The sequence below is a fragment of the Syngnathus acus genome, chromosome 22 (genome assembly GCF_901709675.1).
Source record: "Syngnathus acus chromosome 22, fSynAcu1.2, whole genome shotgun sequence".
Taxonomy (NCBI): Eukaryota; Metazoa; Chordata; class Actinopteri; order Syngnathiformes; family Syngnathidae; genus Syngnathus; species Syngnathus acus.
This window is the reverse complement of record NC_051106.1, coordinates 1,090,001-1,103,707: the sequence shown is the minus strand read 5'-3', so window position 1 is coordinate 1,103,707 and position 13,707 is coordinate 1,090,001. Positions and strand designations below refer to the sequence as shown.

The window sequence follows — 13,707 nt, the reverse complement described above, 5'->3', positions numbered from 1 at the left end:
TGCAGCTGTAAGAAAAATGTTTGAGATCATAGTCATAGCCTAGAAAATACATTTAAAATAAATAAACAATTTCTTGTGGGCGTTATTATTTTGTTTGTTCTTTTGTTTTACAACTACAGTATTACTACCAATCCTGTTCGTGTTTTTTTTTTTTCTTTGTGTTTATGTTTTTGTGACGTTTTTTCAGTGAAACGCAAAAAACAACGTTTGCAAACGTGTCGACTGGGCGCGGCGACCCCTAAAGAGAAAAACAGTGCACTGGCAGCGATTTAAACCGCGTGACCTAATCAGAGCACCTTCATTGGCCCATCGGGCTGCCAATCCAGAGGTTCGGGGGCGTGTCCGCCGTCACTACCAGTCTTCCAGAGAGCAACCAAAAGGAGAAAAGGAGAGCGACGAAAATGTCTACAGTGCCCGACGGAAAGAAGCTGGTCCGGAGCCCGAGCGGGCTCCGCATGGTGGCCGAGAACGGAGCTTTCAACAGCCCCTTTTGCCTGGACGAACCCAGATGGGTGCCCGACAAAGAGGTAAGGCTAAATCCCCCTACCCCCATTCCCCCTACCGTGAAGTTGCTAGAATATCTGGTGGACCGCGCGTTTCCATGAAAAGCTTTCAAAGTAAAACGGACGCGTTTTTGCTATAGTCGAAGAAGCGCTCAAAATGTAATTAAAACGGATAAATATATTCGATGCTTATGGTATTTAATCATCATCTAAGGTCTTGCGATCAAAGCCACTCATGGAGTTGCTTGGTGAAACTATTTTATTTTGAATTGAGTGACAATCGTCCGCCAGGGGCCCGTGTGAAATTCGGGGATTTTGACGGGACTTGTTCGCCTGCGGGCTGAGGTACCAAACTTAAATAACAGTTTATATGTTCCCGAAATACAAGTAAACATTTTTCACGAGTCCACCTTTTAACATTTTGTGTCGTGCCAGTGACATAGACGAGCTTCATTGATGTGACGTAAAATCTTTGTCTTGGCAAACCCGTTGCAGTGTTTGTTACACACTTTAAAGGCAAACATATCATAAAGTGGCCGTCAAGGGAGTAATTTACCAACTGAACGTTTATTTTATTTTTTTGTGACTTTTAATGCAACTTTACAAACGCTTGCTGACCTTTACCCTGACTTCCTACGCCTTGATTTTCTTCCGAAGACTATTCATTTGAAAGAGATACATTTGCTTTATTCACAATTCTGCACTTGACCTTTAAATGATAAACTGGTGTTATCCCACTTTGATTCTAATCTCAGTGTCTCAATTTAAGTGTCTCATGGAGCAAAATTGAATAATTAGTTTTCACTTCTTTCCACTTTTATGGGCATGTTGTGTGTGTAACCTCTTCCTGTTTTCCCTCTACAGTGTCAAAAATGTATGCAGTGTGAGACAAAGTTTCACTTCACCAAGCGCAAGGTCCCATTTATTTATTTATTGATTGATTGATTGTGCCACATCAGCAAAGCTAAATGTCTCGTTGTGCGTGCAGCACCACTGCCGGCGCTGCGGCCGCTGCTTCTGCGACAAGTGCTGCAGCAAGAAGGTGGCACTGCCCCGCATGAGCTTCGTGGACCCGGTCAGACAGTGCTCCCAGTGCAGCCTCCTGTCTCAAAAGGAGAGCGACTTCTACGAGAAGCAGATCAAAGTGCTTGTGGCAGGTGAGCGAAGTCGTTCAAACTTAACGCTGCGTTCCAGTTGTTACAATTTGAAATTGTCATGGCATTTTTCTAGCAAAGCACGATATTAGCGCCATTGTCGTATCGTGATGCTATCAAATTTTGATATCGACAAGCTGCATGTTTTGGCCTCTGATGGAAAAAGGCGCCATCATTAGGTGGTGTTTTTAAAAAAAAAAAAAAAAAAAAAAAAGAAAACATCTTGTTTGCGTGCGAATGTCCAGGAAGTCCCTTCCTGGTCACTCTGGGAACGTCTGGTGTTTAAAAAAAAAAAAAAAAAAAAAAGAAAACATCTTGTTTGCGTGCGAATGTCCAGGAAGTCCCTTCCTGGTCACTCTGGGAACGTCCGACAAGTGTGCGAGCATGACCTGCCGCCTCTCCAACAACCACAGGTAACCACAACAAAATGACATCGATATTCACACGATATTTTGAGAGACGCTCACAATGGTGGGAGAGGATAAAGAATCTATGCTTGCTCTCCACTTGTCAGGTACCTGTTCCTGGACGGCGAAAACAACTTTGAGGTGGAGTTGGCTCGCATCATCAGCATACAGGTCCTAACCGACACGAGCAATCCCACAGGTAAATGCCGGGAGGGAGCTCCTTTCACACGCTCACACTTTCCCCCTGGCTGCTGTCGCTGTCCTGCTTCCCTTCCAATGTTGAGTCTGGATCTTTGGGCGCGCGCTCACCTGTCTTCATTGAGCGTCTGCTCCCCTTGGCATCTTTATGTGACCACTCATTTTACAAATACTCACTTTTGTTCACTTTGGGCCTCAACTTGCATATCTGCCAGGCGACCGACCACTCACTCCACCTGGCACTTGCCCCAAGTGACCAATCTCTTTTGTTTTCATTGGGCGTCCACTCACTTTTGCATCTTTCCACTCACCTGTCTTCATTGGAAGTCCTCATTTTGACAATATTCAATGGCATCCACTCAAATTGATATCCTGTGGACCTGGTGACTCTCCCTTCATGTTAAAATGGCGGTTGTCCTATGCATGTAAATGGCGTTCAGATCGTGCTAACGGAAGCAATGAAATGGCGGTCAAGCTGGCAGCGTGTTAACTCTTCCGCCTCTTCTCTTTTCTACTGCTGCATATTGACTGGTCCCGTCCCGTTGGGTCGGGTCCGGTTTGTGTTGTCAGAGAATGAGTCTGATGCTGGCGACGGCCTGCTGGATGCTGGCTGCGCCTGCGAAGGTTTGCGCCACTCGTCCGTCTTGTGACTGCGTCACACCCTTTTTTGCTGAATTTCTTTCAAATGCATGTGAGCATGATCCCCTGTTACATTTGAAGGTCTTTGTGGATTTTCCTCAGCATTAGTGCTAAGCTAAACATGCATTCATTTTCGAGCGTTCTGTTTTGAAGTGCACGAGCTTCCATCTGTCGTCACTTCCAATATCTTTGTTATTGTTGGCAGGAAAGTCTCCCCTCTCAATATGGCTGCCATATAGGCATGTTTTTTTAGCCGTTTTTTCAAGCAAGTGCGCTCTCATCTGTGGCTTTTGTTTGTGTTTTGTTCGTTTATGAAGACACACAGCAATATCTTTGTAGTGTTTTCAATGGCGTTTTGTTTTCACTTTGTCACAGTTTGCCTTGTGTCAATGCTAATGATGCATTTCTGGTGTGCAGGCACATCTCCACGTGCAGTTGGCATGCTGGTCAAGTACAAGCCATCGGGCTCTCAGGAAGTGGAGCTGCTGCGTCTGGACGCCGCCCCTAGTGAAGAAGAAAAGAAGGCGGCCGAGTTGTGGCTGCTGGCTATGCACAAGGTTCGACAACCACGTCCAATCGTGTCTGCGACTGCTCGCTTTATCGCTTTATTTACCGTCCCAATACTTGCCACCGCTTTTTGCTTGCAGGCCGCCAAGCTGCTGTACGAGTCTCGGGAACACCAGTGAGTCTTCGTTCGGGGATCGAACGTAGCCGGCGGAAACCGGGTCTCCAAAAGAACCTTTTTCTCCTGTTTTGAGAGTTGCCATCTCTGGCGTCCTTTTTGTTCGCGTCGTCTTTACCTTTCCTACTTTTGACATCGGTCATCTTGTTTGTCTTACAAAGCTCAGCAGGCGGGCCTTGACGTCACTTTCTGGACTGAAAGCGTATTTGTGTGGTCGATAGGAAAAGCATCGGGGGAAATGTATTACTGCAGATGTTTGGATGTGCAGTTTTGACTTTCCACAATATTGGTCTTCCTCACCTTTGCATTTTGGACCTCAGGGCTCTTAACCGTGCACCCTTACTTTGCAGTTTTGGAACAAAAAGTTGGTTTTCAGAGAGGGATGATGATGGTTTTGTCAGGTTAGAACGTTACAAGGTTGACTGCTTCGGGTTAGATCCGGACAAGAATGCTACAATTGAACTCTTGGGGACGGGGCTTTCAGTTGACAGTGGCAAATTAGCACTTGAAGGGTAACGCTTTGAAGATGGGACGGACGGGTGTGGGGAGGGGCAAGTATGGTCCAGGGGCCCACATCCGGACTGCTTCAATCGTCAATCCGGCTCGACAAGCATTTGCGTGAAAACTCTCCGTTAGTATTTGTTACGTTCATTTGGCTCTATTGCATAACTACGAATACTGCAGGTCAATTCCCATTCCCCCCTGCCCCCAAGATATAAGCCCCCCCTTCCATGGCAAAGTAAACAATATAATTTCCTGAAAGTGGACCAGGAAAAGAGCGCCCGATGGCCCCTCATGGAACGCCCAATTAGTCCCCCGCCCATGTGCATCATTTTCCCCACAACAGATTTTTACATTTTGATGGTTTGCAGTTGGCCAATAGCTAAGGTCTGCTATACATTGAACATTTTAAAATGTAACAAATAATTGGGTCATTTAAAACAAATTTTATTTTTCAATTAAGTTAATTACTGCCATTTTATTGTTAAAATATTTTATGTATTGCGTTTTTGTCTCTCTACTCGTCTCTGACCATTGTCCAATTCAAAAATAGTAGTTGTGGCCTTCAATCCAAGTTTCGGCTTTTGGGGCCCTGATCATGGAAGTCGCATCTGAGAAGTAATTTTGACGACATCCTGGTGACGCGCACACTAAACACATTCCTTTTTGGATTCTCTTTTTGTATGAAGAACGTCTGTGAAGAGCACAAATCCAAGCAGGTGAAAGACAACTCATCACTTGATGTACTTGAGTTTGGCTGACATGTGTTATTCAGCCTGTAACACTGCTGCTAAAAGTATTTTTCTATGCTCGTTGCCTCAAAGAACAGCTTCACTAAACAAATGTGTGTATGCATGCGTGTGTGACTGTATTGTTTGTGCGCACTTGAAAGGTGCTCATTCGGTGGCTTTGTATGCCAGCGCCGCATTTGCTGACAGCAATTGGGAATAAAGAGCAGTATTTCCTACTTTGGACTCTGGTGTTCTGTTACATATGCACTCTTGCATGCATGCAGTTTGAAATTCATTAAAATTAATTCAGATAAAAATGATTTTTATTTTAATATTTCATGAACATGACTAGATTAATTTGACATGAGGAAAACTTGTGTATGAGGAGAAATTTTGTCGTGTACATATGTCATTTTATCACAGAGAAATACATTTCTGACGTAATGACGTGTAATTGAAAAGGTGCTTTTGGAATTCATGGTTCTGGTGCGGTCCACGCGTCACGCGGAATTCAAGCGGATACTTTGAAACACCAAAATGCAGAAAATGTTTCATAGAAACTCTGTTGAAACTGTTTTGTTGTTGTTATTGGCTCAGACCACTTAAATCCAACGTGAACTGACTCGAGCACCCCTCGCCTCTGACCGTAATTGGTATCGTCCGAGCACGCACGTGTCTTGTGTATACGCGTGTCTAATTTTTTTCTGACAATTTAACCAAGTTCAGGTTCACTACTACTTTTATTAAATAGGCACATACTTTAGAGAAACACCTACCCACCCACCCAAGTGTTTTTGAGGGGGCGGGAGGCGCGCACGCGCGCGTCACTCCACGCCGGATTTCAGGTACTAACGTGCACGCGCGGGCACGTGTGGAGTGTCCACCGGCTTCAGCTCGTTAGTTCCAGCACGCGACATTCCGAATAAAGTGTGCCTTCGTGGGACCTTTTATTTTTCCTGGCGTGTCGCCGAATTGACGCGTGGCTGGAGCGAGCAGTGGACGGCGGCGGTGCCACGTAGCTAGCCGGCTAAACGCGGTAGGTCCACAATTGTCACTAGTTTTCTCGACGATCTTGCAGGATGGTGTGGTTAAGTCCGCTTTAAACTACGGAATTAATTCAGGAGAAAGTCACGTCGAAATGTCTTTGAATGCGTTGTCATGTGAAAGCGACGTAACGTTCGGGCTCCGTGACGTATTGAGGAAACCCGAGTTTCGTGGCGTAGTTCATGAACGACAGCTAACAAATGAAGTGGCTCTCAAACATCTGACACCAAGTATCTCCCAACAGAATTTCTTAACCCTCCAAATCCACCGCCGTCATGACCAACGTTATCATACAGTTGCATAGTAGACCTTAAAACGAGGCAAACATTTTCTTCTATAAAGTGCACTTTTATCATTGTAGGCCATTGTAACATTCTGTACAGTTGAAACATTGACACCGCTTTTAAATATAGAAAAATATACAATGAATGCAAATTTATTGCGATAAAAAGCTAAATGTAAATGAACTGTCCTCACTAGTGACACTTTAACGTGCCACAGCTGCAGAATCACTGAATTCTTGGACGTTTGTGTCGACTTTTGATGCTGAATTAAGTCATTCAACTTAGCAACCGCTTATCTTCACGAGGGTCGCACAGCAGTCTTAAGGCAGCAGGCAGGGTAGATCCTGAACCGGTGGCCAGAATCCTCCTTTGATGCTCGCTGAACTATGCTTTTGTGTTTTGCTGGCATTTCACTTGTTTTTCTTCTGCAGTGACGTTTTCTGGAAAATTTGCAACTTGAGTGATGTCATTGCTGTTTGTTCTTAATGCGCTTATTGTGTTGAACATGGAGTGCGCGAGAGAGGCTAAGATGAGCCGGACGTGCAAGAACTGCGGCAGTTCTGACGTGGACGTGGACCATGCGCGCGGGGACGCCGTCTGCATGGCCTGCGGGTCCGTTCTGGAGGACAACATCATCGTCTCCGAGGTGGAGTTTGTTGAGTCGGGAGGAGGACGCTCGCTTGCGGCCTCGCAGTTTGTCTCTTCGGAAGGTCAGAATTCTATCCGTCCGCTTTCTGAAGTGCCTCATAAAAATAAAAGTAGAAGTCCACGAGACCAAAATGTCACTTCAGGTTTTCCCTTGTGCAAATGAGCAACGGCACTCATATTGATTCATCACATCAGCCAGCTGTTGTTTATCAGTCACACGTCAAGCATATATCCTCTTGAACTTTGACCCCACCAAGCATCTGCTATCTTGTATGTTGTTGTAGTTCCCTGAGCGCCCACATGAGTGTGCTACTGTCTCACGCCAATCTCCTCCTTTAGTTTGCTGACCCCAATTTGCTGCTTTGTCATGACATCATGTCTTGGCGTCTTGCAATGTGAACACGAAATGTGCCCTTTCATCGTACAGGTGGCGCCAAGAATCCGTCGTTCGGAGACGGTCATCTGGCCCACGCGGGAAAGGAGTCGCGGGCGCAAACACTCTACAGAGGTACGTACAAATTGAGTTGACCTTTTGTCTCATTGGGCCTCCTCATCTACACGTTTGTGCCCACAGCCAAGCAGCACATTGGTGTCCTAGGCCACCAGCTTCAGCTGAACCAGCACTGCCTGGACACGGCCTTCAACTTCTACAAGATGGCACTGGCCAAGCGCCTGACGTGCGGGCGCAAGGCGGCGCACACGGTGGCCGCCTGCATCTACTTGGTGTGCCGCACTGAAGGAACTCCGCGTATCCTTTGGGCTGTGCGCTGCGCGGGCAGCGATTGACTTGTTTCCGACGTTACCTTCTGATCTGCGTTCATTTGAAGTACCAAATGTTCACATGACGTTGGCCAGCAGTTGTGGGTGTGTTTGCGACAATGAACATTTGTGAGCATGAATGAACTCTGACCAGGAGGCAACGTACGAAAACATGCGGAATGGGAAAGAAGCCTCTTTGTAGAAGGTCAAATGCTTCAGTTTTTGAGAAGACGTGGTCCTCTTTGATGACACCTGATCAAAATGTAATATCGTTTTTTTGTTTGCATATTTTTGCTCGATGACTTAACATTGGTGGGGCAGACATGTTGTTGGACCTCAGCGACATCGTTCAGGTGTGTCCATTGCTCTCGTCTGTTTTTGAAGCACGCTAATAGAACACTCAGTGTGCTAGAGAGGATACAGGACTGTCACAGAAAATTAGAATTAGGTCTTTATTTTCTGTAAAGCAATTAAAAAACCAAAAATGTCATACATTCTGGATTCATTACAAATCAACTGAAATATTGCAAGCCTTTAATAATTTTAAAATTGCTGATTATGGCATACAGCTTAAGAAAACTCAAATATCCTATCTCAAAATATTAGAATATCATGAAAAAGTATACTAGTAGGGTATTCAACTAATCACTTGAATCGTCTAATTAACTTGAAACACCTGCAAGGGTTTCCTGAGCCTTGAAAAACACTCAGCTTGGTTCAGTAAACTAAATCACAAGTATGGGGAAGACTGCTGATCTGACTGCTGTCCAGAGGACCATCATTGACACCCTCCATTAGGAGGGTAAGACGCAAAAAGAAATTTCTCAAAGAGCAAGCTGTTCACAGAGTGCAGTTTCAAAGCACAACCACAAAATGTCTGTTGGAAGGGGGAAATGTGGCAGGTAACGCTGCATAACCAAGAGAGATGAACGCAGCCTTAACAGCATTGTGAAGAAGAGTCGCTTCCAGAATTTGGGGGAGCTTCAAAGACAGTGGACTGAAGCTGGAGTCCAGGTATCAAAAGCCACTGTTCACAGACGTGTCCGGGAAATGGGCTACAATAGCCGTATTCCCATGGTCAAGCCACTTCTGAACTAAAGACAACAGAAGAAGCGTCTGACTTGGGCTATGGAAAAAAAGCACTGGACAGTTCCAGAGTGGTCCAAAGTCCTCTTTTCAGACGAAAGCAAGTTTTGTATTTCATTTGGAAGTCAAGGCGCCAGAATCTGGAGAAAGGCTGGGGAGGAGCAAAATCCAAGTTGCTTGAAATCCAGTGTGAAGTTCCCACAGTCAGCGATGGTTTGGGGAGCCATGTCAGCTGCTGGTGTTGGTCCACTGTGTTTCATCAAGTCCAGAGTAAATGCAGATTTTAGAGCACTACATGCTTCCATCTGCTGAAAAGCTCTATGGAGATGATGATTTTTATTTTCCAGCATGGTCTGGCACCTGCCCACAGTGCCAAAACCACCAGTAAATGGTGTACTGACCATGGCATTACTGTCCTCGATTGGCCTGCCAATTCCCCTGACCTGAACGCCATAGAGAATTTGTGGGGTATTGTGAAGAAGAAGCTGAAAGACACCAGACCCAACAATGCAAATGAGCTAAAGGCCGCTATTGAAGCATCCTGGGCATCCATAACACCTCAGCAATGCCACAGGCTGATTGCCTCCATGCCACGCCGCATTGCTTGCAGTAATCCGTGCAAAAGGATTCCCAACCAAATACTGAGTGCATTAATGGACATTTTCAAATGTTTGATTTTGTTTTGCTGTTATAAATCTGGTCTGAGGAAATATTCTAATATTTTGAGATAGGATATTTGAGTTTTCTTAAGCTGTATGCCATAATCAGCAATATTACAATAATAAGGCTTGCAATATTTCAGTTGATTTGTAATGACTCCAGAATGTATGACACTTTTGTTTTCTTAGTTGCATTACAGAAAATAAAGAACTTTATTACAATATTCTAATTTTCGGAGACAGTCCTGTACGTGTGTGCGCATTCTGAGGCACAGCCACAGCTGGGCGTGGCCGCATTTTTAGACAGGCAGCTGTCCTGCCGCAGCCTGTGACCACCCAACACGCCCTCTGGTGGCATGCAGGTGCATGAACGTGTCATCAGTCTGGAATGACTCAATCAGTGGCGCAATAAAGTCATGGCAGGAATCAAACACAGAACCCACAGATGTCGCAGCTTACTATCTTAGTCAAGGTGAAGCTCATGACCCTCCCCCCTTCCATCCACTACTTCCATTGCACCTCTACTTCCTGTCCTGCTGTCTGGAACTTCCTGTGTTTCATTGCCAGCGTGACTTTGCGTGTCTTCTGCTTTACTACCTGTGTGTTTCTTTTGTTTTTCTTCCTTTGCAAACATGCTGCTCCTTGGCAACGGGCCTCACTTTGGGCGTTACGTCCCCCCACCATCTTACTTCCGGTGTGTCTGTAGCACGGGAAAGAAACATGCCATCAACACACGTCCATGCAGCATTCCTGGCCCACATGTCAATTCTTGGCTGGAACCCTCAAACCAGAATAGCACCAGACTGCCTTCGGTGGGGGCGGGAAACCCCAAGCCCCCACCTCGGCAAGGGGGAGCGGCAGAGATCAGATGAGGGTTCGCAACCCTCGCCACCTTCTGTCGTTGTGCTGCTTGCTGGCAAAGCGAGTCAAAAGGACGTCTCGTGTCTTTGTCATCCGGCCTTTCACTTGCAGATGAGGGCGGGGGGTGGTTGGAATGAAACGTGACGCACACACCCGTCACATTAATAATGTAATGTGAAAAATAAAAGGGCGCCCCGAGAATACATTTTGCCACCGGCGTGGCTGCCTTCGAGTGCTTGTTTATCGTGACGGTCATGTGACCATGTCCTCGTTGTCTTCTTCCAGGTGAACGTGTACACTTTGGGAAAAACCTTCCTGGCACTCTCCAGAGACCTTTGCATCAAACCTCCCGCCATAGGTACAGTTCTCTATTTTAATGCCTTCCTGATTAATACTGACAAACAATTGAATTTTGCTGAATGAAACGATGTCGTGTCAACAAACACACAACATAGAAAGCATAAGCAAAGTTTGGAGAATTTTTATCGTTCTTATTCTCCCACCACATCAATGCTTCTTCAGGCAGCATCAAGCTGTCCAAAGAAGAACAAAAAGCAAACAGTTGAGAGGCTGTGCTCGTCAAGGGCAAAAACCCGACGCGTCTGTGTCGATTCTCAGTCGTGTAGGTCGCACTCATACCCAAAGGTTTAACCAAGGCAACTGGACTCTTCTCACTGGTTGAAACATAGTTTGAATCAGTTGAGAGAATTGCTTGAGGTTCTGCGCTGTTTTGGAAAGTTTGTGTGGAGAATGGGAAATTTTGGAAATGTTGCGATTGTGTTGTTGGAAGAATAAGATGGGAACAGAGGAGAACGGAACCGTTCTTGCTTGGTCAATGTATGCAAGTGGCCTCGAAAAGATTTGTTGGGTCGAACAAACAAACCAAACCCATTTGGATAGTTGTCAACTACTTAACTTGAAAATTTGAATGGAGGCAACTGGATTCTTGTTAGCTGCCTCCGGACTCGTCTCAGCTCGGTCGCCTCTTTTTACCTTTAGCGCATGAGCACAACTGTGGCTTGTTAAGATCCGGCTGCGCTGATTCAACCCAATTCGTTTTTAGAACAGAAAGTAGCCCAGTTGTGTTGTCAACAAGCGCAGTGTTTAAATAAGGAAAGAAAAGCTTAAATTAAATAAAGTTCCAGAAGAGTCTCAGTCGGACTTTGCAATGCTACATGAGAGGATCCGCCCGGCATTCAGGCATAAAAGACCAGCTCGGGGATCTGCCCGCCCTGCACGCCAGTGCCGTTGGTGCTGTCCGAGGAACACTGGAACTGGAAAGTGACCCTGCCGCACTGCACCTCGGTCATGCCCTCCTGCCCAAAGTAGCTGAGCTCGTTGCCGTCCAGAATCACACTGGCCGTGTAGAAGGCGTCAGGCTCGATCTGGACCGGATGTTCGAACCACACAGGGAAGGTCCCGCTGGAGCCGTCCGAAACAAACTTGGTGAGGCGCTGGGCCAGCATGGCGCCCTGACGCTTAAGTTCTATGCGGACGCCGTACTCAGCCTTGCCGCCGCTGGATCCGTACAATCCCAGTCCGCTGACGAAGATTCGCTTGTCCACGGCAAACTGGATGCTGTCGCAACGCCCTCTGTAGCGCCACTGGTTGCTCCGGTAGGCCGACGACTGAAACCTGTGGCATCTCTGCGGGACCAGACCCGTCCTGGCGCTGGTGGGGAAGTCCAGCCTGGGCTTGTTGGTGGCCGTGTACCACAGGAACAGGTTGCGCGTCTCCTCCAGCGTCAGGATGTCGGACTGCGCCGCCCCATTGGCAAACTCCTCCAGACTCATGGTGGGAATGCGCACCAGGAAGAGTGCCTTTCCCAGAACCTGGCGTTGGTTGCGGGTGCCGGGCGCCAGTCCCCGTCGCTGGCATTCGGCGGCCGCCCAGCTCATGATGGCCTCGAAAACAGCCGCCTCCTTGGCGTTGAGCGTCTCGCGACGCAGGATGATCTCCAGCGTCTGCGCATCAATTTCGCAAAAACCTTCGGAGCGCAGCGCCAGCTCGGCCTGAGCGTCGATCACCTCCCAGCAGCGCTGCGTCAGCTCGGGTTCCTCAAACAGCCGGCTTTGCGAAAGCAGCACGCATGCGTTTTTAGCCTCCAGGCTGGTCTCCAGGAAGTTGACGCAGGTGCGGGCCAGCGCCGGGACGATGTACTTCTTGGCGGCGTACAGGGTGGCCAGCACCGTGTCTGCCTCCAGCTCAATCTCGTCACTGTACATGTACCTGACAGGCAAAGAGCATGCGACTCAATGACGGCCATGATTTGGTGCCCAAAGTGGGGAACGAGCTCCTTCAACTTTTGGCCACCTTCACTTAGCCTTACGACACTGCATACGCAGGCCTGCTTTGTGACAGTTTGGGAAGCCAAAGGCCATCCCACTATGCCTCCACATCGCAAGTGAACCGCTGCAGTCTCCCGGCATGCTATGTGCCACTGCAGGTTATTTTTAACCTTCAGCTCTGCAACATAATTGTCAGACCAGATTTGTTTTTCTTTTTTTTTTTTTTGCAAGAGGACACACAAAGCATCACAGACAAGTCTTGCTTGCTCGGGATGAGTAATCAGAAGCTTTTGAAGTCTCGCCGTCTGGAATCCCTTCCAAGGCTATGCTTTACATCATGGCCTCTCATCAGAGATTTGGCCAAAAGCTGTTGAGAATTTTGACGAAAATAAAGTGTGTTGGTGCTTCAGTGTCACTCACTTAAGCAGGATGAGGAAAGCGGTGGGTTCTACGTCGGGGATGCGGATGTCGGCCTCCTCCTCTGCCAGGTCGCCGTAAAACATGGCGCAGAACACAGAGCTGCCAACAGCCAGCACGTACTGCCCGCACAAAAGAACAACGGTGTCGCGTCAGTGGACGTTCCCTGGTGACACGCGCAGGCTTGCTAGCTAGCTAGTTTGTTTGGTTACCTTGTGAGCCGGGACCCGCTGCGATCCCCCCGGGGGCCCCACAATGAAGTGGACGTCGGCCATCAGCTCGTTGTTGAACATCAGGGCGTTCCTAAAAAACAAAAAATTAGAAGGATCAGTGCGACGATCAAGCACTAAAAAACTCAAGCGAGAATAATTAAAAGGCCATAATTTTGATGAAAAACAAATCTAGAAGCAACTTGGATTTATCCGTGTGGAAATTGGTAATACTGTCCTGTGTCATTACCACTTATCACCATTTGACTGTGTAATAGAATAATTAACTTTTTTAACTTTTGGTCAAAACAACCGATTTGAGCTACGAATGCCATTTAAGCCTGGAAAACCCCGATTTGGGTTGGAGTGCTTGTAGATAACGGTAATTTGGTTTAGTTTATTCTAAAGGTTCTAAAATGGCTCGAGTATGACACGATCGTCTGGAGTATGCGAGGGTTGGCACCTCTCTCTGAGTGTGGGGTGGCTGCTTTGCCAGCTGTCGGGCTCGGTGGTGGTGGTGTTGGTGACGTTGTGCTGGTCGTCGCCGGGGCCGGTGGCGGGCACCGCCGCGGGCACACTTCCGCCATCGCTCTCTCCTCCGCCTTCGCCATGTCCTCCCCCGCCGGCGGCCTGGCTC

General features: G+C 47.3%; 3 protein-coding genes across 8 annotated transcripts in view; 2 read left to right on the top strand and 1 right to left on the bottom strand.

The window, feature by feature from the left end:
- Positions 1–217: 217 nt before the first annotated feature.
- Positions 218–4,525, top strand: zfyve21 (zinc finger, FYVE domain containing 21). 2 transcript variants are annotated; one of them, XM_037242426.1, is made up of 8 exons: positions 218–527; positions 1,368–1,418; positions 1,492–1,660; positions 1,995–2,070; positions 2,172–2,263; positions 2,833–2,886; positions 3,319–3,458; positions 3,549–4,525. In XM_037242426.1, the coding sequence occupies exons 1-8, from the start codon at positions 402–404 to the stop codon at positions 3,585–3,587; spliced, it is 747 nt and encodes a 248-aa protein (XP_037098321.1). In that variant the 5' UTR covers positions 218–401; the 3' UTR covers positions 3,588–4,525. The 2 variants fall into 2 exon arrangements, with proteins under 2 accessions (XP_037098321.1, XP_037098322.1); XM_037242427.1 differs by lacking the exon at positions 2,833–2,886 and having other exon boundaries at positions 229–527.
- An 801-nt stretch (positions 4,526–5,326) lies between these two features.
- LOC119116699 (transcription factor IIIB 90 kDa subunit-like) overlaps positions 5,327–13,707 on the top strand; it is a 21,953-nt gene continuing 13,572 nt past the window's right edge. For 2 of the 4 annotated variants that reach the window (XM_037242348.1, XM_037242345.1), the window contains exons 1-6: positions 5,865–6,487; positions 6,584–6,853; positions 7,219–7,299; positions 7,366–7,539; positions 7,872–7,903; positions 10,442–10,514. In XM_037242348.1, coding sequence (XP_037098243.1) covers positions 6,607–6,853; positions 7,219–7,299; positions 7,366–7,539; positions 7,872–7,903; positions 10,442–10,514 — 607 coding nt within the window. In that variant the 5' untranslated portion in view covers positions 5,865–6,487; positions 6,584–6,606. The other 2 variants (XM_037242346.1, XM_037242347.1) reach the window with 2 other exon arrangements.
- The window catches only part of LOC119116706 (BTB/POZ domain-containing protein 6-B-like), a 3,802-nt gene continuing 716 nt past the window's right edge, over positions 10,622–13,707 (bottom strand). The window contains exons 1-5 of one of the 2 annotated variants that reach the window (XM_037242369.1): positions 13,534–13,707; positions 13,074–13,164; positions 12,865–12,983; positions 11,660–12,385; positions 10,622–11,578 (exon numbers count right to left, since the gene is read on the bottom strand). The exon at positions 13,534–13,707 is cut by the window's right edge and continues 716 nt beyond it. In XM_037242369.1, the coding sequence (XP_037098264.1) occupies positions 11,353–11,578; positions 11,660–12,385; positions 12,865–12,983; positions 13,074–13,164; positions 13,534–13,707 (1,336 nt within the window). In that variant the 3' untranslated portion in view covers positions 10,622–11,352. Of the gene's footprint in view, positions 12,386–12,864; positions 12,984–13,073; positions 13,165–13,533 lie in introns of both variants that reach the window. The other variant, XM_037242367.1, reaches the window with a different exon arrangement.